This window comes from Lissotriton helveticus, chromosome 12 (genome assembly GCF_964261635.1).
Source record: "Lissotriton helveticus chromosome 12, aLisHel1.1, whole genome shotgun sequence".
Taxonomy (NCBI): Eukaryota; Metazoa; Chordata; class Amphibia; order Caudata; family Salamandridae; genus Lissotriton; species Lissotriton helveticus.
The window spans coordinates 852,960,831-852,986,139 of record NC_136073.1 but is presented as its reverse complement, the minus strand read 5'-3'; the positions used below and the strand labels follow the sequence as shown (position 1 = coordinate 852,986,139).

At 47.9% G+C, this 25,309-nt stretch overlaps 1 protein-coding gene across 1 annotated transcript in view; it reads right to left on the bottom strand.

The window, feature by feature from the left end:
- The window catches only part of EBI3 (Epstein-Barr virus induced 3), a 34,734-nt gene extending 9,986 nt beyond the window's left edge, over window positions 1-24,748 (bottom strand). The window contains exons 1-5 of the mRNA XM_078669078.1: window positions 24,009-24,748; window positions 7,626-7,871; window positions 5,941-6,058; window positions 2,038-2,216; window positions 1,346-1,509 (exon numbers count right to left, since the gene is read on the bottom strand). Coding sequence (XP_078525204.1) covers window positions 1,346-1,509; window positions 2,038-2,216; window positions 5,941-6,058; window positions 7,626-7,871; window positions 24,009-24,093 — 792 coding nt within the window. The 5' untranslated portion in view covers window positions 24,094-24,748. The remainder of the gene's footprint in view (window positions 1-1,345; window positions 1,510-2,037; window positions 2,217-5,940; window positions 6,059-7,625; window positions 7,872-24,008) is intronic.
- Between the last annotated feature and the right edge of the window lie 561 nt (window positions 24,749-25,309).

Genomic DNA, 25,309 nt, shown 5'->3' with positions numbered 1-25,309 from the left:
TTCACATAAGATTGAAGAAACATTTTACCGATATAATGTTTGCGGCGGAGAATGTGAAGTATTTCTTCTATTTCCAGTATTGAACTTGAATTTAAAGAGCTTACAAAATGGCGATATGTTTGGATTGATAAAGGCTGTCTAATCAGCCGAAACATGTTTCCTATGACTTACAGCCATTTTTCTCTGCTGCTGAAAGACTAAAAACAAATGAATTTCGTTTTTACCCTGTTCAACTTGGTGCATTAAAGATATGGACAGCTTCTGATCTTCGAGTGCGGGCTTTCTTATATATATCAAAGATTGGTCAAAAGCCTCCTTTTCAGCCTTATGACAGTACAATACCTCCAACTATGTTCAAGCAAGGAATCCCCTCCGATTCGAAGAAGAAAAACTGGCACTTGAAGATGAATTCATTATAGTGTTTAATCCACCCTCCACAAGCAGATCTTTAATATCCTTTCTACTATTTTTTTAATAGTTTTCTCCCTATGACATGAAGTGGGCCCTTGTATGATAAGGACAGTGATTTGAGAGCCTGTAATCAGAGTAATAAAGATGACTAGTAAGTAACAAGGATTAGCAACTATCTCCCCTCGGTTTGGACACATTAGATACCAATCGATGGGATACCGACACATTAATGGGATACCGACACATCGATGGGATACCAACACATTGATAGGGTAACAACACATCGATGGGATACCAACACATCAAAGGGATACCGACACATCGATGGGATACTGACACATCGATGGGATACTGACACATCAATGGGGGTATACAGCCTTTACAACGAAACTTTTACAACGACATACCATTACAACGCAACTTTTACAACGCAAACTATTACAACGCATTGCTCTGGGGGGCGCTCTAGGATAGGGAATAGGTTAATTTACTATCCAATAACCTTCCCTACTATCCACGGGGACTGGAGTTGGAATAGTAAATTAAACTATTCACTATCCAGCGCCTAAAAGCATTATGCGTTGTAAAAGTATGCGTTGTAAAAACTGTGTTATAAAGGCATGCGTTGTAAAAGCATGCGTTGTAACATCATACATCCATCAATGGGATACCAACACATTAATGGGATACTGAAACATCAATGGGATGCCGACACCTTGATGGGTTATCGACACATTGATGGGATACCGACACATCAATGGGATACCGAAACATCGATGGGATACTGACACATCGAAGGGATACAACACATTAATGGGATGCTGACACATAAATGAAATACTGACCCATCAATGGGATACTGACACATTGATAGGATATTGACACAGGTCTCTAAGGTTCTCTTTCACATTACAGTGGCCTGCAAGGTACTTACCAACTTGAAGGCGCTGGCTCCCGCCCACTTGTAGCGAATCATGTACTTCAGTGGGAAATACTGGGGGAGTGGCCAGGTCTTAGGCGGATCCCAGAACACATGGAGTTTCTTGGTTTCTCCGGGGACAGGTGACACACTCACGTTCTCAGGAGGATCCGGCTTTACTGCAAAGTCCAAGCAAAAGGGAGAGAGTAAAGGCCACGCTACGGACAGTGTTATCTATGGAAATCATTGTGCAAGCCGATGAGAAGCTAGCAGAATAACTGTGCAAATGTGGAAAATCACAGTAAGAGGCTAGTGTAAGTGCATCACAAATGCAACACATTCACAGCAGAATTCTAGAAAAACCACACAGCTAATGTGACAAATTTATAGCATTTTACTCAAAAAAGCACAGTGAGATCCCAAATCAGAGTGCAAGAGTGTCTTATGTGTTAAATTTAGTCTGTTCGTGTAGCACTAATCTTACCTTAAGGTCACCTCAAAGTGCCACAACGGGCTCCTCCTTGGCCCCGTCTTTCTATCTTCTCTTTGCCTCTTGAGGCAGCTTTAACTAGGAACCCTAGAACAAAATGCTACCCACAAAAGGAATCCCTAACCATTGCCTGCCCATACTACGAACCCCTAACTTCCTGCAAGCAGAAATACTATGCCCCCCCACTCGTAGAAGTCACGGTGTCGATAGCTCTTACTTATCTCCTCCACGACGAAGGGGTGCAGGACGCTTGCAGCTCCAAGGGGGTTCACGGCGGTCACGTTCAGCACGTATGGCGTGAGGGAGAAGACCTCAAAGTCACTTATAGTGCAGCTGTGGGGTCGGAGAGGTGACTGGACGCACTCTTCATGGGCATCCTTGGACTCCAGTCCTTGCCTGAAAAACAAGTGCGAGAACACCAAATGACCCTCCTGCTCAGGGACAGCAGACCAATCTGTTTTATAAGATTTGGTTTTCTTCCACCCATCATGGCCATGGTCGTACATGATCCTGACAAAAAACAAACTGGTAGAGATGTTTTCTGTTGAAACATCCTTTACAAACCCATTGCCACAAAGTTTTCAAAATGATTAACATTCTCAAATTATTGAAGCCTATCTGGAAATTTTCTTTATTACTTTTTTCCTTCCCACTTTGGGCCTTATTTCGATGTTGGCGTACAGGTTACTCTGTCACAACAGTGACGAGGATTCAGTCCGCCGAAATATAAATCCCATTACAGCCTACAGGATTTATATTTTGGCAGACGGGATATCCGTCACTGGTGTGACAGAGTAACCCGTCCACCAACATATAAATCAGACCCTTTGTCAGTAATCTTGCTTATGGGATTTCCACCAGTTTCAATCTTTCTTTTCGATCCACTCCTCTCCACTTTTTTCCTCTATCTATGATCCAAGCTTGGTACAAGCCTCCAACGTCTTTCCATTTATGCCATCTTCAAACCACTAGCAGCAGACAGTAAGCACTGATCATCCATAAACATCTTCCTTTTCACTAATTTCCTGTCCCATAGTCCCTTTTCTCTTTTGTTTCTAGTTCCTGCATGGGTTGGTCTCTACAAAAAGCAAATGCTGCCCTGGATCTTCCATCACCTACTCTGCTTACCCTACTTCTGCCCCCAATGACCCATACTATGGCTCTGAAAATAGCCCCCAAACCCACTTACTATGGCTCCAAGCAATGCTACTGTAGCTTCACGCCATTGATGGGACACCTGTATGTAGTATATAGGAAAGGGTTTAACCCAAACTAAGTCGAAAGGACCTGGGTATCTGAGCGTTAGAAATAAAGGGGTCCCAGACTGGGAAAAGAATTAGAATCATCAAAAGAACAACTTTAAATTAATCATAATACACGAAATGAATCTCAGTAGTATGGTTGTTTATTCACAACATACCAAAAACCTACAATTGGTTATAACAATGTTAAGTCTAAGACAATCATTAGATTATTGTACCATAGTTGTGCCCACGCGCGCAAAAGGGGAAAGGGGTGGTGGGGAAGTGATGGTGTTGTGCAGGAAAAATTGTAACTAGTGCAAGAGAAACATTCATGAGTCGAAAAATAGAATTGCATTTCATTCTATATATAATCACAATTTCATTCAAAATGGCTCCCCCTCCGGGGGCCACACAAGGCTGCTTAGGCAAGTCAGAAAAAACAAATTTGGAAAAAACAATCTTCTGGTAAACTGAATTAATCTTGCTTACTAGAAGATTGTTTTGGCCCCTGGAGGGGGAGCCATTTTGAATGAAATTGTGATTATATATAGTATGAAATGCAATTCTATTTTTCGACTCATGAATGTTTCTCTTGCACTAGTTACAATTTTTCCTGCACAACACCATCACTTCCCCACCACCCCTTTCCCCTTTTGCGCGCGTGGGCACAACTATGGTACTATAATCTAATGATTGTCTTAGACTTAACATTGTTGTTCTTTTGATGATTCTAATTCTTTTCCCATTCTGGGACCCTTTTATTGATGGGACACCAACACATCAATGGAATACTAACACATCGATGGGATACCGACACATTGATGGGAAACCGACATGTCAATGGGATGCCGACACATCGTTGGGAAACTGACACATCGATGGGATACTGACACATCAATGGGATACCAACACATTAATGAGATACCGACACATCGATGGGATACCAACACATCGATGTGATACTGACACATCGATGGGATACCAACACATCGATAGGATACTGACACATCGATGGGATACTGACACATCGATGGGATACCGACACATCAATGGGATACCAACACATTAATGAGATACCGACACATCGATGGGATACCAACACATCGATGGGATACTGACACATCGATAGGATACTGACACATCGATGGGATACTGACACATCGATGAGATACCGATACATCAATGGAATACCAACACATTAATGAGATACCGACACATCGATGGGATACCAACACATCGATGGGATACTGACACATTCATGGGATACCAACACATCGATAGGATACTGACACATCGATGGGATACTGACACATCGGTGAGATACCGACACATCAATGGTATACCAACACATTAATGAGATACCGACACATCGATGGGCTACCAACACATCGATGGGATACTGACACATCGATAGGATACCAACACATCGATGGGATACCGACACATTGATAGAATACTGACACATCGATGGGAAACTGACACATTGATGGGATACCGACACATCTATGGGATACCGACACCGCATAGAGAATGGTATACATTCTCGAAGTGGAAGTTCTCCTTGAGAAACTGTTTGCAAAGTGATCCGAAGTACACCATAGATCCAGATATTTAGGCACCTAAGTGACAATTTAGGTGCATGAAAAGTTTAGTGAATTGTTGTCCATCGAACCTGCAATTCGGACAGCACATTTGTGAAAGGTGAACCCGCTATTTGAAGCCACGATCTACCTTTCACTGCAGACTGAACCCGGCCTGAGTCAAAGGGATACAGACTCCCTCAGCAGGCGGGTGCAGGGAGTAGCTGCACCCACCTGCAGAAGTATGGCTGGTGTGGTACCAGCGACACACGTGTCTTCATCTGATCAACTGTGCGTCACCTGTATGTGGTGCACTGTGAGCGCACCTACTGATGGCTAGTTTACCATTGCACTCATGCGTGTGATATGACATAGGCACAAAGGCAAAGCATTCCCATATTTACATGGGACAAGGCCCTCATACGAATGAGGGCACACTAAATGTGCACACGTGCGATTCATAATATAGAAAGGGACACACAAATACCTTTGGCACCTTACGTAATCCCAAAATGCCCCGGGCCACAAAAACTGAACATACACGATGTTGCGCCTAGGGGCACTTTGTATAATCTGGCCTCAGACCCTTAAGATCACCCACTTAAGACAGATTCTTTGCCCGACTGGTGAAATACAAACCCATTGTACCAAAATACTCCATATTCAAAGCCCTTCTTTGTGGAACTCACTTACTTTCCCACTTGGTCTGAAGACATTTTTGTAAACTTCAGGGAGTTTCTGAAGATGCATGTGTTCCCACAGGTGTGTGGACTGCAGCACATCTGACAAAATGGCTGCTTTGACACCACTGTTATTTTCAGGCAGGTTTCTATCCTTCTATAAGCCCCATAGAAGCCCCCCATCCCTGGAAAGTGCCATGAAGTTACCATTGGTGTGTATGTGCTTGCGAATAGTAAAACCAATACTAAAATATAAAATAGCGTAGCTTCTCATTGCAAGGCATGACATAAGGTAACGTCGCAAAACATGTAAAGCTTAGATCAGTGGTTGTATGTAAGAATATTGATACAAAAACATTGTCTGACATAAATATTGTGGTTTAATGACCATTTACAAATGATCACTCTATTGGGTGTAGAGTTTCTACTATTAACTCCCTTAGGGCAAATTGTTTGCAAACAACACTTACGAGACAATATTTTTGCCAGTCAATATTTAGGGCATGACGTTCCACTACTATAGCCTTAAGAAAGTAACAGCAATACACAGCACACGATTTTGCAGCGTAGCTCAGTGTAATATAGTGGCCGCAGTGGTTTCGTGCCTGCTCCTTACCAGTACGTGACGAGGAAGGACGTGTTGAGCAGTGGATTCCGCGCCAGTCTCCAGGAGCAGTGCACCGTCTCTGGGTATCCAACTGCCCAACATTGGGCAACTGGCCTCTCAGGGGGGTCTGACAAGGGAACAAGAAACTGCAGTTACCAATAGAGCCCCCTTGGGCAGACACTTGGGTGGGCAAATGGGTCAAAAGGAAGAGGTAGGCTAGTGAAACACAGGATCAGCGACAAGGCCATAGCCCTCAGCAGCAAAATGTAAGACCTGTGAGAATCTGTAATATGGACTAGATTTGTAAATAATTTTCGCTTCAACCTTATGTGACCAAGGTTGATGAATTTTGCATTTCCATCATCTGTCAAAAGGCAATGTAACTAAACTGTGTTCTGTCATTTAGAATTGCTTAAAAAGTTTACAAATTCAGGCCACACTTAGACCTCGGCTGGTGGCCCTTCAGTTCTGCAGTCCAATGACTTCTGTCTCAGCTCGAAAAGAACCACCCTTGGAAGCTGGAAAGTCGATATCAAAGTTTGCAGAACAGAGGCCATGTTGTTTCAGCCCCACTCAGCAAACTTTTTTATTTTCAGAAGCAAGCCTTCAAACTTAGGATTTGTTTATGAAGAATAACTCAAATGTCCCTAGCACACTGGGCATTTTCTCTCAGTGCTTGGGTGTCATCTGTATTGTTTCCTGTTCTGAACCGTCAGGTTTTGACCAGTGCCCTGAGCAGGAAACATGTATATCAGAAGGACCTCTGCAATAGGGCAGGCCTTCCAATGTTCACTGACTGACAGCCCTGTGGCTGACAGGCTGCAAGTCCAGTGTTTGCAATGATGGGCCAATTGTGGCTCCATTGCTGGAAAATGGCTTTTCTGCCATGTCTAAATGAGGCAGGCGGGCAGCAGGCAGCGCCAAACTATTAATCAGGCCCTTAATTCCTACAGGAGACCGAATTAACACAAGTGAATTGTAATCAATAGTTAAGAATTGTCCTCTAACCAGAGCCAAGCACTTGACTTCCCCAGAGAAGCAGCAAAGAGAGTAAAATGCCTGAACTTGTTAATGACCCTTTGCACATCTTGTATTTGTGCTGGAAGTTTCATAGCCATGGCCTGTCTGGCCATCCTCCCATTCTGGCATTAATGACGTTATTGATGATGTAATTTGTGATGTCATCTGTGAAGTCATGTGCAAAGAATGCAAGATTGTGTTTGCTTAGCTAACTATAACTGGTGAATTTAAACGTTTTCCTTTTAACTTTTGAGGATTCAGTTATATAAATATAAATAGACAAGTTAACATGCGGGCTTAAGGAGAGACAGGTATATAGGGTCTGATTAAGATGTTGGTGGATGGGATACTCTGTCACAAATGTGACGGATATCCTGTCAGTCGTATTACAAGTTCTATAGGATATAATGGAATTGTAATTTGATGGACGTAACAGACCGAGCAACCATGTCCTCCAAGATCGCAATCAGGCCCATAAAGGAAAGAAAGACTCAAGCATGGATGAGTGAATGGATGAATGCATGAATGGATGGATATAGCAAATCTTCCCAGGGATTCTAATTAGGGACACCTCAAGATTGAGGAAGAGCATTTGATAGTTCGGAAGATGGCTGCATTACGGACAGTTAAGGGAGACGCCATGCGCATGCAGACTCTCAACGAGTCTTCCTTACAGCCCAGCTGCAGACGTGTTCGCTCCAAGGCTTCGCCGGTGCCTGGTCGGTGGCAGCTGTACTCTCCTCCTTGAGAATGCTGGGCTCTCAGCACAGTCAGCAGCGCGCCGCTGATCTTCAGCACACGGTCGTCCCGGGCTATGGCGGAGCCATTGACTCTCCATTCGACGGGAGTATGGGGGTCAAAATCCAGGCAGTGCAAGCGAACGTCTTTACCGACCTTAGCATACCTGTGCTCGAGGTGACCTGGAACACGAGAGGAAAGAACACTTTACACAATAAGATGTACAGTTTTCATGCTTAAAGAGCCAAGAAAAATGCAATCAATCTGATTCACACTCATAGCATATTTGAAGGATTATCCCATTATGAGTTCTGAGAGACTCACTAGAATGGGGTCATTGGGGCTTTTGGGGTCTTGGTAGCCAGCCTTCTGTGAAAGCAACCCACCCTGGCCCGCAGCCTACCGGGGAAATGCCAGGGTGCCAGAATGGCCAGCCCGGCCCTGGGGCACAACTCTGTGGTTTCAAGACAAAGTAACTGATCACCAGCCACAAAAGTCACAACTCACAAAAACATTTTAAACACAAAAACCCACAATCTGAAAACATCAAATGACATTCCAACCCACAGGAAACAGTATGGTTTATGGTATGAAAAGACAGAATGACGTTATCCAATCAAATGGCCACCAGGGTACTAGTGGTCATTTACAAAGGGAAGATGGACACAGGCACATAGGAGACCTTGTGACGAAGCACCTTGGACAAAAACATGACCCAGCAGTTCCCAGTAGCGACTGGAGAAGTGAGTTTTAGGGATGTGGTTAAGACAAGTCTTTACACTGTAATATCTCAGGAATGTAAACCTCGAAGGATAACTCAACACGATTCCTGACCCTCCATGGGTGATGGGACACTACTCAAGGTATAGGGTGAAACTATATGGGATGCGATGGACAGGGCCTGCTTCATCGCTGGTGGCTCCCGGCGAGCTTCGGGGCTCCTTCTTCAGATTCCCTCACGACCACCTTCAAATCTAATCCAAAAACATTTATAGCGTGCGCGGCTACTTGATAGAGTGAGCCGGCGCTAATGGATCGGTGAGATGAGGGATCTACAGGGGAGAGTCAGATCACCTTATTAACCCCTTCCACACTCATGACGAGCTGGGCTCGTCATGAAGTAGCCTCCTCGCACGCTCATGACGAGCCCAGCTCGTCATGAATAATGGGAATCATCAAATCTCAGCACAGGAGGGGAATATGCTGAGCATCCATGGGGTTAAAAAGCCAGGTCTTCAACTGACTTCTAAAAGACTCCATGTCATTAATGGCTCTGAGAGACAAGGGCAAAGAATTCCAGCCTCTGGTAGCCATAGCAGAAAAGGAAGACTCGCCCCATCTTTTCTTCTTTGTCGTGGGCACTACTATCAGCAAAACCTCCGTAGAGCGCAGTGTTCTTGTAAGCTGGGGGTAGCGTCTTGGACACATAGTTAGGTCGAAGCCCATAAAAAGCTTTGTGGGCTGAGGTCAGCCCCTTAAATCTCACTTTTGCCTTGACCGGCAACCAATGCAAATCTTTAAGCTGGGCATTCACCGCTCTACAACTGGGAATCTTGAGTAAAAGCCGAGCAGCAGCGTTCTGCACCACCTGCTGTCTTTTCAACAAGTACTCCGGGAGATCCCGGTAAAGTGCATTCACATAGTCCAGCCGGGACGTTATCAAAGAATGCCTCACCATCCTTCGACAGGAAGCAGGGAACATGTACAGGAACTTACTCAACATCCTGAGGAGGCCAAAACATGTCCCAACCACACTCTCAACTAGAGATTTGAAAGTGAGATTATTATCAAGTTTTACTCCTAAATATCACACTACAGTGGAAGGAGTCGGAGGAGAGGGGGATGAGTTGGGCCAGATCTCCCTTCCCAATCGAGGAGGGGGGGGAACCAAAAACCAACACCTCTGTGTTGCTAGTTTTACATTGGAGATTGTTCCGAGACATCCAATTAAACACTGCAGAAAAACACGACTTACATTTAACTTGGGTAGTTGAAACGCCACCCTGCCATGTTAACATTAACTGTGAATCATCTGCAAAGGAAATAATCTGCACCCCAAAAGACTCCACCAAGGCTGCCAGTGGGGTAAGGTAGATATTAAACAGTTTTGGGCTCAATGCCGAGCCCTGACGAACTACATACTTCAAGAATTTGGGCTCAGATGGGAACGGTGTTATCCACACCGATTGAGATCTATCCGAGAGGAAAGAACGTAGCCACATCAGAGCAGTGCCACCTATCCCGATATCCTGCAAGCGTTGCAACAGGATAGAATGGGAAACTGTATCGAATGCAGCCGAAATGTCCAGCAGCAGTAAGGCCACCTGCTTTCCACTATCCACAGCAAGTTTAATAACATCAGAGACTTCAACTAAAGCTGATTCTGTGCTGAAACCCGGACGAAAACCAGAGTGTGATGAATGAAGCAGCTGATTGACCCCCCAGATATCTGGAGAGCTTCGAATTTATCCGTTTCTCAAGAATTTTTTAGAAAGCCGGCAGCAAAGAGATCCGTCTATAATTGGCCAAGATGGATTTATCTGCCGATGGCTTCTTCAACAGCGGTATCGGCTTAGCTCTCTGCCAGCACTTTGGGACAATAGCCTGTCATAAAGGTTCATTTAATAATTTATTTAGTGCAGGATTGATGGCCTCCGCGTGATTAGCTAGAATTTGAGGAGGACATGGATCCTTGGGGGACCCGATTTGTAGACTCTACGGGCGTGCAATGAGTCTTCTAAAGAAAAAGGGGAGAACTCCAGCAGCGAGCAACAGGAGGGGGGAGCTGTCGGGACTAGATCCGGGGTCTCCAAACGTTTCTGTACTGAGAGCTATTTATGTTCAATGAAACGCACTAAGAGCTACTAATGCTTATTTTGTTACATAATCTCCATTCTTTTATACGTATATTAATTCAACCAAGCAAAAGCTTTCTAATTTAATAAGCTGGGCTGCACACAGGTGAGCTACTCAGAGTTAGCTTGAGAGCTACAATAGCTCACGAGCTACTGGTTGGAGACCCCTGCACTAGATGCTGAGGGGTTGTTATCAGACCAACTAAATGGCTTCTTATTGATCTCGGTAACAACCTCTTGTCCCGAAACTTGGGCTATGTTTTCTGAGCCCAAACCACGCGATGCCTCCACAATATTACAGATGTTCTTCTAAAAAATGTCACATAGTTGAGGGCAGAGCTTAGGCGAAGCTTCTAATGTCTGAGCGAGAGTGAACGGATTCGTAATTTTTTTTTAATTTTGCAAACCTCTCTAAACTAATTTTTGGACCCCAGGTTTTCGCTGGCGAAAGAATTTGCTTTTGCTATATTTATTCCTCTGTGATAAGAGGAATGTTCTTTCTTATAGGCTCCTTATCCACTGGTTGATAATGTTTACGCCAAGTTCTTTTGAGCTTTTTGCACTCTTGTCTCATGGCTTTAAGTTCATCATTAAACCAGGGAGATGACGGTCTTCTCCATCCGCTGGAGCCTATGCCATAGTGTGCGACCTGGTCGGCTTGTTGATGAGCCAGCCACTAAGTGCCAGTGTGTCTTATTCACCTTTCAATAGTGCCCCTCGCCTCTCCTTAGCCCCTCTCTCACATTTACCTATCATCCCAATGTAGAGTGTCAGAGTGCTGTACACCACAAATCAAATATATTCAGAGACAATGAGTGACACAAGTGTGTAACTCGATATATAGTAGATGTTACTTAAGACAATGAGGACTACAAGGTGTGAGGGTCACATGTCCATCATACTGGTAGGAAGCATCTGTGAGGAGTGCCTGGCCTGGAAGAGTGAAGGGACAGATGTGCTGGAAAAGGAGAGAGAACAAAGCACCATGTCAACTGGGTATGGGGCTGGTGCTCTCTTCTCTAGTGTTGAGGTACCTTAGGTTGCCTTGTGTCAATGCACACACCCTTGCACCATAGTGCACGGGTGTGTGTGTGTGTGTGTGGTATCAAGCATAGGTTTTATACAGGAGAGCGGTGAGTGTCAGCACTGGACAGGGGTGACTGTCAGCAGTGAGCAGAGAGTGTCAGCATGGCAGATGGGTGAGTGTCATCAGTGGGCAGAGAGTGTTAGCACTGGAGTGGGGTAAGAATCGGCAGTGGGACAAGAGTGTCAGCACTGTAGAGGGGGGAGTGTTAGCAGTGAGAAACGAATAAGTGTGAGCACTGGTGAGGGGTAATGTCAGCAGTGGGCAGAAAGTGTTAGCACTGCAGAGGGATGAGTGTCACCAGCAGGTAGTGGGTAGGTGCCACCTCTGCAGAAGAGGTAAGTGTCAGCATTGGGCAGAGGGTGCCAGCACTGGAGAGAGGTGAGTGCTGGCAGTGGGCAGAGAGTGGCAGCACTGCAGAGGGGTGAGTGTCAGCAGTGGGCAGAGAGTGTCAGCACTGCAGAGCAGTGAGTGTCAGAAGTGGGTAGTGGGTAAGTGCAATCTAAATAAACAAAAATAGAATCCACTGGGGATTAGAAAAGTGGTCCCTACTGTGGTGGGGAGCACTTCGTGTTGTTTAAATACCCCTCACACACCAAAAGGGCCCTTGATGTCATTCTACCATCATTGGGGTCTTCGCACCCCTCTACGGGATGCGGCGTGCTGCGACCAAACGAATACGCGGGAGCACTTTATAGTGTTGACTATGTGTGGTGGTGTGTGAGGTACTAAATGTGAGTAGTGAGGTGAGGGTGATATTAAAAAATACCTGGCTACGGGTTGAACAAAAATTTAATAAAGCCCCGGCTGATATTGTTAAAAACGTGCTAGGCGAGGTAGTGACTGTATAATTATGTACAGTTACCTCTTAAGTGCGTCGACATGGACATGTTTCGGAGTATCCAACTCCTTCTTCAGGACGGGAAAGCACTCAAATTCCCTCCTTACTCACATCAAATATTTATTTAAAAGTGTATTATACAAATATACCTCGTCCACTAACCAGCCTTTGCTCGACATCATTTCGAGCGCAGCGTTTTTCCTCCCGCCCACCGCGCATGCGCGAGCGGAACACTTCTCTTTCGCGCATGCGCGCTGCCTTTCTGCGGATTTTAATGCGCAAAAGCTCATGAGGCAAAGTAACCTAAAACAATAAGTAAGATAACCCTTTTACATCCAGGTTATGTTTATCATCACCATTTCAAAATCCATTATCACTTAAGTGTTATATGTGTGTCTGTTGTTTGCTTATTTGTCATTATTTACAGGAATGGAGGCTCACATTTAATCCTCTATATATACTATATGTATTAGCATATTTTCTTATCTAGATCGTTGCTACCTGCCTGGATATCTATGCCTTCTACAAAGGTAGATATTGATTCAATATTTTGTTTTCTCCTCCAGGTCTGAATTCTTTCGCCAACTGGGCGATAGGACTTTTTCACTTATATACATATTAGGCACATTTACACCTAAATATATATATATATTTTTGTATAATACACTTTTAAATAAATATTTGATTTTTGTTCAACCCTTGGCCAGGTATTTTTTAATATCACCCTCACCTCACTACTCACATTTAGTACCTCACACACCACCACACATAGTCAACACTATAAAGTGCTCCAGCGTATTCGTTTGGTCGCAGCACGCCGCATCCCGTAGAGGGGTGCGAAGACCCCAATGATGGTAGAATGACACCAAGGGCCCTTTTGGTGTGTGAGGGGTATTTAAACAACACGAAGTGCTCCCCACCACAGTAGGGACCACTTTTCTAATCCCCAGTGGATTCTATTTTTGTTTATTTAGAGTCTCTCTCTCTCCCCCCTTGTTACAAATATGTCCTAGACAGCGTACAGCTGTGGGAGTTTTTTCTGGACACACATAGTCAAACACTAGTGACATCATAATGGAAGATGAACATGGTCTCACGTTTGGAGAAGACGAAATTGATAGAATTTTGACAGCGGTAAATCCCTTTGAGGGATTAAGTAACAACGACCCGGGATCTGCGGGTGCAGACTGGGATGAATTTAGTAATTTACGAAAGGTACAGATCAGGACAGCACTGCATGGCCTTCTCATGACGGAGTACTTAAGGCATAAAATAGCTCCACAGGGACTCATAGTAAAAAATGAGCCTTTTATTTTCCAAGATGATTTGGTTTTCAAAAAAGCCTGGTCCCTGGTTTCCTGGCATTGCACACGAGACTGGTTGGTCCTTATTGTGCAAACAGCGGCTAGGAAAGCTCAGGAACTCAAAATTGATATTCAGAAAATTGAGGTTCAGCTGAAGACCTATATAACCCCAACTGCCTTAAAAAAGAGGTTAGAAGAGCTGAACAAGGAGATGACAGATTTTGAGACATCACTCAAACAAAATAAATTTAATAAACTTAAAAAAGATAAAGATAGGTTCACCCCCGAAGGGACCTACCCATATACCAAAGCTGACTATGTTTCAAAAGATATCAGTGATACAGACAGTACAGGCTCTGGGAATAGTACCTCTAGTTCAAATTCAAACAAAGGCCAACATATGAACTACAAAAGAGGAGGGTACAGACAACAGCGGGCACAATACCCACGACAGAGAGGATGGAGAGGCTATCAAGGCCCCCCCCAATTTCTCTCTTTCCCGAACCAACCACAATACTCGCAGTATCACTATGGACCACCACCAATGGGACCAATGGGCGCAATGTATCCACAATGGGTGCCTGACCAATCAACAATGGTCCTCAACCAACAACAACATTTTTTAGAATGGGGCCAGGGATCCAAGAGAGGCAGGAACAGGAGGGGATCGAATGTGACATGGCAACCCTTAGAGGAAACCGACCCGAGGGTCCACACAAGGAGCATGACGGGATCGTTGCCCAACCAAGCATCCACCAGCAGAGGGGGAACCTAGTGATCAACATCACTCCATGGCCTTTAACTGAACTCCAGAATGAAGTTCTTAATAAAGGGCTGGGCTATGTACCAACGAGCAAAACCGATTTTTTCCGCTTGAATACGGAAATACAGCAATTCATTAGAAGTATCAAACTCAGGGCTTTTTTTCAAAATCAGAAATAAGTTCCTGAAAGATCAGACACTGGTCTAAGACCAAAATCAACATTTACTCCCCCTGATCATACACTACCGGTGGAGGTATTAGCCTTTGAAAAAGCTCTAATGACAGAACTAAGTAAAATAAGTACAATGACCCAGCAAACTTTCCAGAATATGAGCAAGCTGGAAACAGAGGCTATAAGAGAACTATCACAGAAAAGGGACATAACAATCAAACCAGCAGACAAAGGGGGAGCAATAGTCTTGCAGACCTCCACAGCCTACGATCAAGAATGTAGACGTCTCTTGTCTGACGAGAGGAACTATCATATCCTACCGAATGATCCAACTGAACAAATACGGATAAACATAGGAGCGATGGTTGAAGAGGCTCTGGCTCATGACTGGCTCTCTAAGAAAGAGGGAGAGTTTCTAATACAGAAGAATCCTCGCACCCCTTATTTCTACAGCATACCCAAGATTCACAAGAGTCTAACAAAACCACCTGGAAGACCTATAGTATCAGGTATCTCATCCATTTTAGAGCCCCTGTCAAAATTTGCAGATGCCTTCCTGAGACCGCTGGTGCAAAGAACAGATACGTATCTGAAAGACACGAAATCTGTACTCCAACTTCTACAAGACCTCCCTTTCAACCCAGACAATCAAATGTTGCTGAGTTTGGACGTGGAGAGTCTGTATACCAGTCTACCTCACCATGAGACCCTACTCATTATCGAGGAGGTATTATACTCCACCCCATGGAGGTATCAGACACCACGTCCGGTTGTCATGGAATGTATTTCCACAGCCCTAACTAAAAACTTCTTTGAATATGAAGGCACCTTGTATTTACAATGCCATGGTACCAGTATGGGCAGTACTTTCGCGCCGAGCCTGGCGGGCCTATATGTACATCATTTGGAAACAACAAAAATTCTGAACCCAGTTAACCCGTTCAAAAACCATATACAACTGTGGAAAAGATATATAGACGATGTCTTGGTTATCTGGGAAGGAGGAATTGAGACAGTAGGTCCCTTTCTAGTTTGGCTAAACCAACAGAACGCCTATCTGAAGTTCACCCATACAATGTCTAAAGAAAGCATGGTTTTTCTGGATCTAAACATCTACCATGAGGCAGGTACTCTTAAAACGGAAACACACTTTAAACCTACAGCCAGGAACTGCCTCCTGCGTTTCGACAGTTTCCACCCTCGCCACCTACGCGAGAATTTGCCATATGGGCAATTTCTCCGCTTGAGGCGAAACTGTAGTGATATCAGCAGATACAAGGCACAAGCACAAGACCTGAAAAAGAAACTGCAGCAAAGACACTATCCTAACAAAGTGATAGATAAGGCCATGAAGAGGGCTAGGAACAATAACAGGGAGGCCCTACTGGAGGATAAGATCATTAAAAATGAAACATTGGAAAGGCCAGTCTGTGTGACCACTTTCAGCGCACAATCGAACATGGTTTCGAAACTTGTGAACAGACACTGGAGAACCCTGACTAGTGGCACACTCAATCTTGAAAAACCTTTGTTTGCCCATAGACGAGGAAAAAGCCTTAAAGACACTCTGGTGCACTCCAGACCCCGTCCCGAAACAAACAAACAACCAAGACTACAGGGTATACATGGACATTACCCCTGCGGAAACTGTAGCAGTTGCCATTTGACCAAAAAGAGTCTTTCACTAACCTTCAGGAATGGGAGCGTGTGGGAACAGAGAAAATTCACAAATTGCAATAGCAAGAATGTGGTATATCTGATCACGTGCCCCTGTGGTTTAGAGTACGTGGGCATGACCACCAGATCAATAAAGGTGAGGATAAATGAACATAAAAGTAATGTGAGATGTCGAAAAACCACCACAAAAATGGCAGCCCATTTTCTAGACAGACAACACTGCGTTAATGAACTGGCCTGGACGGTCATTGAACAATTGATATCTTAGGTTGGTTTATTTGAAAAAGAGCAACGTTGGGTGTTTCGTCTAGGTACCCATGTGGTCGGACTCAACGATGCCATACCATGGTCCCAACTAACATGATACATACCTTTTTTCTGATCTGGCATGGCTTATTCTCTTTAAGCCTTTATACATTATTATGCCAAGGTTCGATTGAAAACACCAGTATGCCTAAGTTTCTTTGAAAACTCCTGATCCCCCAGCAACAACTACTAACTTTTCTTTTACATACTGCTCTGGTAGACAAGTGTTTTTACCATGCAGAAATTTCATTGAAAATACCCTTATGTGCCTAAATCTCTTTAAAAAGTCCTGATACCCCTACCTTTTGTATCATGCCTAAGTTCCTTAGGAAGCATTATTTTGTCTAAATTTCCATTGAAAACTTCTGTTCCCCAACTTTTCGTTTATATAGTGTCCTGGCATACAAATATACCTCGTCCACTAACCAGCCATTGCTCGACATCATTTCGAGCGCAGCGTTTTTCCTCCCGCCCACCGCGCATGCGAGAGCGGAACACTTCTCTTTCGCGCATGCGCGCTGCGTTTCTGCGGATGTGAGCATGCGCTAACAATAAGTTAATACTCCTTACGACTCACCGGATCGGCACACCCATATCTGGGCATTTCCGACCGGTAATTGATTGTTTTTACCGCGCATTTAAACAATTAGGGATGATATATAAGTGCGACTGCCTCCAGGGCCATCACAATCGTCGGAGCAGCGCTGAGGGGCAGAAGGAGAACAGTTTCTTCAGAGACCGTGAGTTATACTATGGGGGCATTGGGTAACCAGAATTGTCTGAAGGTGTGGAATGGATACTAAAATCTGACTCTCCTCATACCTACAGATCGCTGATTCCTAGCCAGATGGGATGCCCCAATATATATAAATATTTTTAATGCGCAAAAGCTCATGAGGCAAAGTAACCTAAAACAATAAGTAAGATAACCCTTTTACATCCAGGTTATGTTTATCATCACCATTTCAAAATCCATTATCACTTAAGTGTTATATGTGTGTCTGTTGTTTGTTTATTTGTCATTATTTACAGGAATGGAGGCTCACATTTAATCCTCTATATATACCATATGTATTAGCATATTTTCTTATCTAGATCGTTGCTACCTGCCTGGATATCTATGCCTTCTACAAAGGTAGATATTGATTCAATATTTTGTTTTCTCCTCCAGGTCTGAATTCTTTCGCCAACTGGGCGATAGGACTTTTTCACTTATATACATATTAGGCACATTTACACCTAAATTAATATATATATTTTTGTATAATACACTTTTAAATAAATATTTGATGTGAGTAAGGAGGGAATTTTAGTGCTTTCCCGTCCTGAAGAAGGAGTTGGATACTCCGAAACATGTCCATGTCGACGCACTTAAGAGGTAACTGTACATAATTATACAGTCTCTACCTCGCCTAGCACGTTTTTAACAATATCAGCCGGGGCTTTATTCAATTTTTGTTCAACCCTTGGCCAGGTATTTTTTAATATCACCCTCACCTCACTACTCACATTTAGTACCTCACACACCACCACACATAGTCAACACTATAAAGTGCTCCCACGTATTCGTTTGGTCGCAGCACGCCGCATCCCGTAGAGGGGTGCGAAGACCCCAATGATGGTGTGTGAGGGGTATTTAAACAACACAAAGTGCTCCCCACCACAGTAGGGACCACTTTTCTAATCCCCAGTGGATTCTATTTTTGTTTATTTAGATTGCCTAGGGAGAATGAATCCACTATAGTCTCTCTCTCTCCCCCCTTGTTACAAATATAGTGGGTAAGTGCAACACTGGAGTGAGGTGAGTGTCAGCACTGCAGAGGGGCGAGTGTCAGAAGCGGGTAGTGGGTAAGTGTCAGCACTGGAGAGGAGTGAGTGTCGGCAGTGGGCAGAGGATGTCAGCACTGGAGAGAGGTGAGTATTGGCAGTGGGCAGAGAGTGTCAGCACTGCAGAGGGGTGAGTGTCAGAAGCGGGTAGTGGGTAAGTGTCAGCACTGGAGAGGAGTGAGTGTCGGCAGTGGGCAGAGGATGTCAGCACTGGAGAGAGGTGAGTGTTGGCAGTGGGCGGAGAGTGTCAGCACTGCAGAGGGGTGAGTGTCAGCAGTGGGCAGAGAGTGTCAGCACTGCAGAGGGGTGAGTGTCAGCAGTGGGCAGAGAGTGTCAGCCCTGCAGAGGGGTGAGAGTCAGATGCGGGTAGTGGGTAAGTGTCAGCACTGGAGAGGGGTGAGTGTTGGCAGTGGGCAGAGAGTGTCAGCACTGCAGATGGATGAGTGTCAGCAGTGGGCAGAGAGTGTCAGCACTGCAGAGGGATGAGTGTCAGCAGTGGGCAGAGAGTGTCAGCACTGCAGAGGGGTGAGAGTCAGAAGCGGGTAGTGGGTAAGTGCAACACTGGATATGGTTGAGTGTCAACAGTGGGAAGTGGGTAAGTGTCAGCACTGGACGGGGGTGAGTGTCAGCAGTGGGCAAAGGATGTCAGCATTGGAGAGAGGTGAGTGTCAACAGTGGGCAGAGGGTGTCAGCACTGGAGAGGGGTGAGTGTCAGCAGTGAGCAGTGGGTAAGTACAACACTGGAGAGGGGTGAGTGTCAGCAGTGGGCAGAGATGTCAGCACTGGAGGGGGTGAGTGTTAGCAGTGGACAGATGGTGTCAGCAGTGGGCAGAGGGTGTCAGCACTGCAGAGGGGTGAGTGTCAGCAGCAGGCAGTGTGTAAGTGTAAGAACTGAAGAGGGATGGGTGTCAGAATTGGGCAGAGACTGTTAGCACTGGAGGGGGTGAGTGTCAGCAGTGGACAGAGGGTGTCAGCAGTGGGCAGAGGGTGTCAGCACTGCAGAGGGGTGAGTGTCCGCAGTGGGTTGCGGGTAAGTGTCAGCACTGGAGGGGGTGAGTATCAGCAGTGGGCAGAGGGTGTCAGTACTGGAGAGGGGTGAGTGTCAGCAGTGGGTAGCGGGTAAGTGTCAGCACTAGAGAGGGGTGAGTGTCAGCAGTGGGCAGAGAGTATCAGCACTGAAGGGAGTGAGTGTCAGCAGTGGACAGTGTGTAGTAAGGTTCAGCACTGGAGAGGGCTAAGTGACTGCAGTGAGTAGCGATTAAGTGTCGACATTGGAAAGGGGTGAGTGTCAGCAGAGAGTATCAGCAGTTGAAGGGGTGAGTGTCAGCAGTAGGCAGTGTGTACGTATCAGCACTGGAGGGGGTGAGTGTCAGCAGCGGGTGAGTGTCAGCACTACAGAGGGGTGTGTGCCGGCAGTGGGCAGAGTGTGTCAGCACTGCAGAGGAATGAGTTCCAGCAGTGGAGAATGGATGAATGTCAGCCCTGGACGATGGATGAGTGCCCACATGAAAGCGTACGTGAGTATCAGCTATGGAAGGGCCAGCATGGGAGAGAGGGTGTGCCAGCAGTAGCGAGTAAATGAGTGCCGGCAGAGTAGAGGAGTGTCAGAAGTGGAGGGTGGTGGAGTGCCAACACTGGAGAGTGGATGAGTGCCAGCAGAGTAGAGGAGTGAGTGGCAGAAGTGGAGGTGGTGGAGTGCCAGCCCTGGAGAGTGGCTGAGTGCCAGCAGAGTAGAGGAGTGAGTGGCAGAAGTGGAGGTGGTGGAGTGCCAGCCCTGGAGAGTGGCTGAGTGCCAGCAGAGTAGAGGAGTGAGTGGCAGAAGTGGAGGTGGTGGAGTGTCAACACTGGAGAGTGGATGAGTGCCAGCAGAGTAGAGGAGTGAGTGGCAGAAGTGGAGGTGGTGGAGTGTCAACACTGGAGAGTGGATGAGTGCCAGCAGAGTAGAGGAGTGAGTGGCAGAAGTGGAGGTGGTGGAGTGCCAGCCCTGGAGAGTGGATGAGTGCCGGCAGAGTAGAGGAGTGAGTGGCAGAAGTGGAGGTGGTGGAGTGCCAGCCCTGGAGAGTGGATGAGTGCCGGCAGAGTAGAGGAGTGAGTGGCAGAAGTGGAGGTGGTGGAGTGCCAGCCCTGGAGAGTGGATGAGTGCCAGCAGAGTAGAGGAGTGAGTGGCAGAAGTGGAGGTGGTGGAGTGCCAGCCCTGGAGAGTGGATGAGTGCCAGCAGAGTAGAGGAGTGAGTGGCAGAAGTGGAGGTGGTGGAGTGCCAGCCCTGGAGAGTGGATGAGTGCCAGCAGAGTAGAGGAGTGAGTGGCAGAAGTGGAGGTGGTGGAGTGCCAGCCTTGGAGAGTGGATGAGTGCCGGCAGAGTAGAGGAGTGAGTGGCAGAAGTGGAGGTGGTGGAGTGTCAACACTGGAGAGTGGATGGGTGCCAGCAGAGTAGGTGAGTGGCAGAAGTGGAGGTGGTGGAGTGCCAGCCCTGGAGAGTGGATGAGTGCCAGCAGAGTAGAGGAGTGAGTGGCAGAAGTGGAGGTGGTGGAGTGCCAGCCCTGGAGAGTGGCTGAGTGCCAGCAGAGTAGAGGAGTGAGTGGCAGAAGTGGAGGTGGTGGAGTGTCAACACTGGAGAGTGGCTGAGTGCCAGTAGAGTAGAGGAGTGGCAGAAGTGGAGGTGGTGGAGTGCCAGCCCTGGAGAGTGGCTGAGTGCCAGCAGAGTAGAGGAGTGAGTGGCAGAAGTTGAGGTGGTGGAGTGTCAACACTGGAGAGTGGATGAGTGCCAGCAGAGTAGAGGAGTGGCAGAAGTGGAGGTGGTGGAGTGCCAGCCCTGGAGAGTGGCTGAGTGCCAGCAGAGTAGAGGAGTGAGTGGCAGAAGTGGAGGTGGTGGAGTGCCAGTCCTGGAGAGTGCCTGAGTGCAAGCAGAGTAGAGGAGTGAGTGGCAGAAGTGGAGGTGGTGGAGTGCCAGCCCTGGAGAGTGGCTGAGTGCCAGCAGAGTAGAGGAGTGAGTGGCAGAAGTGGAGGTGGTGGAGTGCCAGCCCTGGAGAGTGGCTGAGTGCCAGCAGAGTAGAGGAGTGAGTGGCAGAAGTGGAGGTGGTGGAGTGCCAGCCCTGGAGAGTGGCTGAGTGCCAGCAGAGTAGAGGAGTGAGTGGCAGAAGTGGAGGTGGTGGAGTGCCAGCCCTGGAGAGTGGCTGAGTGCCAGCAGAGTAGAGGAGTGAGTGGCAGAAGTGGAGGTGGTGGAGTGCCAGCCCTGGAGAGTGGCTGAGTGCCAGCAGAGTAGAGGAGTGAGTGGCAGAAGTGGAGGTGGTGGAGTGCCAGCCCTGGAGAGTGGCTGAGTGCCAGCAGAGTAGAGGAGTGAGTGGCAGAAGTGGAGGTGGTGGAGTGCCAGCCCTGAAGAGTGGATGAGTGCCAGCAGAGTAGAGGAGTGAGTGGCAGAAGTGGAGGTGGTGGAGTGCTAGCCCTGGAGAGTGGCTGAGTGCCAGCAGAGTAGAGGAGTGAGTGGCAGAAGTGGAGGTGGTGGAGTGCCAGCCCTGGAGAGTGGATGAGTGCCAGCAGAGTAGAGGAGTGAGTGGCAGAAGTGGAGGTGGTGGAGTGCCAGCCCTGGAGAGTGGCTGAGTGCCAGCAGAGTAGAGGAGTGAGTGGCAGAAGTGGAGGTGGTGGAGTGTCAACACTGGAGAGTGGATGAGTGCCAGCAGAGTAGAGGAGTGGCAGAAGTGGAGGTGGTGGAGTGCCAGCCCTGGAGAGTGGCTGAGTGCCAGCAGAGTAGAGGAGTGAGTGGCAGAAGTGGAGGTGGTGGAGTGTCAACACTGGAGAGTGGATGAGTGCCAGCAGAGTAGAGGAGTGGCAGAAGTGGAGGTGGTGGAGTGCCAGCCCTGGAGAGTGGCTGAGTGCCAGCAGAGTAGAGGAGTGAGTGGCAGAAGTGGAGGTGGTGGAGTGCCAGCCCTGGAGAGTGGCTGAGTGCCAGCAGAGTAGAGGAGTGGCAGAAGTGGAGGTGGTGGAGTGCCAGCCCTGGAGAGTGGCTGAGTGCCAGCAGAGTAGAGGAGTGAGTGGCAGAAGTGGAGGTGGTGGAGTGCCAGCCCTGGAGAGTGGCTGAGTGCCAGCAGAGTAGAGGAGTGAGTGGCAGAAGTGGAGGTGGTGGAGTGCCAGCCCTGGAGAGTGGCTGAGTGCCAGCAGAGTAGAGGAGTGAGTGTCAGAAGTGGAGGTGGTGGAGTGTCAACACTGGAGAGTGGATGAGTGCCAGCAGAGTAGAGGAGTGAGTGGCAGAAGTAGAGGTGGTGGAGTGCCAGCCCTGGAGAGTGGCTGCGTGCCAGCAGAGTAGAGGAGTGAGTGGCAGAAGTGGGGGTGGTGGAGTGCCAGCCCTGGAGAGTGGCTGAGTGCCAGCAGAGTAGAGGAGTGAGTGTCAGAAGTGGAGGTGGTGGAGTGTCAACACTGGAAAGTGGATGAGTGCCAGCAGAGTAGAGGAGTGAGTGGCAGAAGTAGAGGTGGTGGAGTGCCAGCCCTGGAGAGTGGCTGCGTGCCAGCAGAGTAGAGGAGTGAGTGGCAGAAGTGGGGGTGGTGGAGTGCCAACACTGGAGAGTGGATGAGTGCCAGCAGAGTAGAGGAGTGAGTGGCAGAAGTGGAGGTGGTGGAGTGCCAGCCCTGGAGAGTGGCTGAGTGCCAGCAGAGTAGAGGAGTGAGTGGCAGAAGTGGAGGTGGTGGAGTGCCAGCCCTGGAGAGTGGATGAGTGCCAGCAGAGTAGGTGAGTGGCAGAAGTGGAGGGTGGCGGAGTGCCAGCACTGGAGAGTGGATGAGTGCCAGCAGAGTAGGTGAGTGGCAGAAGTGGAGGGTGGCGGAGTGCCAGCACTGGAGAGTGGATGAGTGCCAGCAGAGTAGGTGAGTGGCAGAAGTGGAGGGTGGCGGAGTGCCAGCACTGGAGAGTGGATGAGTGCCAGCAGAGTAGGTGAGTGGCAGAAGTGGAGGGTGGCGGAGTGCCAGCACTGGAGAGTGGATGAGTGCCAGCAGAGTAGGTGAGTGGCAGAAGTGGAGGGTGGCGGAGTGCCAGCACTGGAGAGTGGATGAGTGCCAGCAGAGTAGGTGAGTGGCAGAAGTGGAGGGTGGCGGAGTGCCAGCACTGGAGAGTGGATGAGTGCCAGCAGAGTAGATGAGTGGCAGAAGTGGAGGGTGGCGGAGTGCCAGCACTGGAGAGTGGATGAGTGCCAGCAGAGTAGATGAGTGGCAGAAGTGGAGGGTGGCGGAGTGCCAGCACTGGAGAGTGGATGAGTGCCAGCAGAGTAGATGAGTGGCAGAAGTGGAGGGTGGCGGAGTGCCAGCACTGGAGAGTGGATGAGTGCCAGCAGAGTAGGTGAGTGAGTGGCAGAAGTTGAGATAGGCTGAGTGCCAACACGGTAGGGTGGTGATTGAGTGCCTCCACTTGAGAGTGGCTGAGTGCCTGGAATGGAGGTCGAGTGAGTGCCGCTTTAACTAAACAGGCCAGTGCCCCCAGGAGCACAATGACCCATCTTTACTTACCTTCTTTCTCGTCGGGTCCGGGCTCGTGAGCACTGGTGTGAGGGGCGACCCCAAGGATAGTGATGAACAGCAGCGCCCTCACCATCTTTGTGCTTCTTCCCCCAGAGGTCACCACTGTTCACTCTCTTGCACTGGGGTGAAACCAGAGTACGCGTCTCACTGGGGGCGTCGATCCTCACCCTGCTGCTTCTGAGGTGATTAGTGAGTCCGTTTGGCCTGACTCACACGACCAGCACTTCTGTCAGGCACCGGCTGGTGTCTGTTGCACAAGAGGGCAGAACCGCCGGCCAGTGCCTCTTTCACTAGTGCCCAGCTCCACCGCCGAGCGCCTGTTTCACGGTCTTGTGTCTCTTGCACGAGTGTCCACCAGGGTCACCGCTCTCTCCCTCTCTTGCACAGGGTCCAGCAGCACCACCCGCTGTCTCTTGCACGAGTGTCGGGCGCCACCATCAGCTGTCTTTGCACGAGCGCATCGCTTCACTAAAGTGCACCCTACAAGATGCTGAAGATGGTTACTTCTGTACCTTAGGAGTTCGGAGCTTCTTCAGCTGACACTTTTCACCACTCTTATGGTGACTGTTGCTGTGTAATATATATCCAAGGCTTCTTGCACAAGTGATATCCGTGCACGGCGCCTAGCTTGCAATAGAGATGCTGCTCCTCGAACGCTGGCATCAGCTTCTTGGCGCTTTAATCACGCGCTTCTTGGCGGCTCGTCCAGCCTGGGAGACATCTCTGAATGAGGGAATTATTGAACTGACACCGGCTCTTTAACTAGAAACCTGACCTCGGGGCCCAACTTCCCCAGCGCACGAACCCGGGAAATGGCGGCCGGGCTTTCCCGCAGGCTCGTGATGTTCTCACAGCCACTGCCAATAACACAGAAAACCAGAATCTAGGCGCCTTCTCTTCCCTCCTCCAGAGCTGCAAGGAAGCCGCCGCGCGTGGTAAACACGACCTTCGTGTGCTGAGGTTACCCAATGTGATTTGTAGCAGAGAGAGAATGTGCAAGATCACACGGCGCGTTTCCTCTTTGGGAAGCCACCGTTGGGGCAGTGCACAGCAGCGAGCTGCCCCTGTTGCAAGCAAGGGCAATGCTGGCACATCCATGCCCGAGAAGCTGAACCAGTTCATGTTTTTTCTTTGCATTCTGGGACTTGTAGTGCTGATTTTATAATGGGATAAATTATCCTCCAAGTCCCACATTTTAAGAAAAAACCTGGACTGGAGCAGCTAGGCATGAATGGACCGGGGAAACCTAGCAGGGCTTCCTCCCCACACCCCCATCCAATGCCAGGACA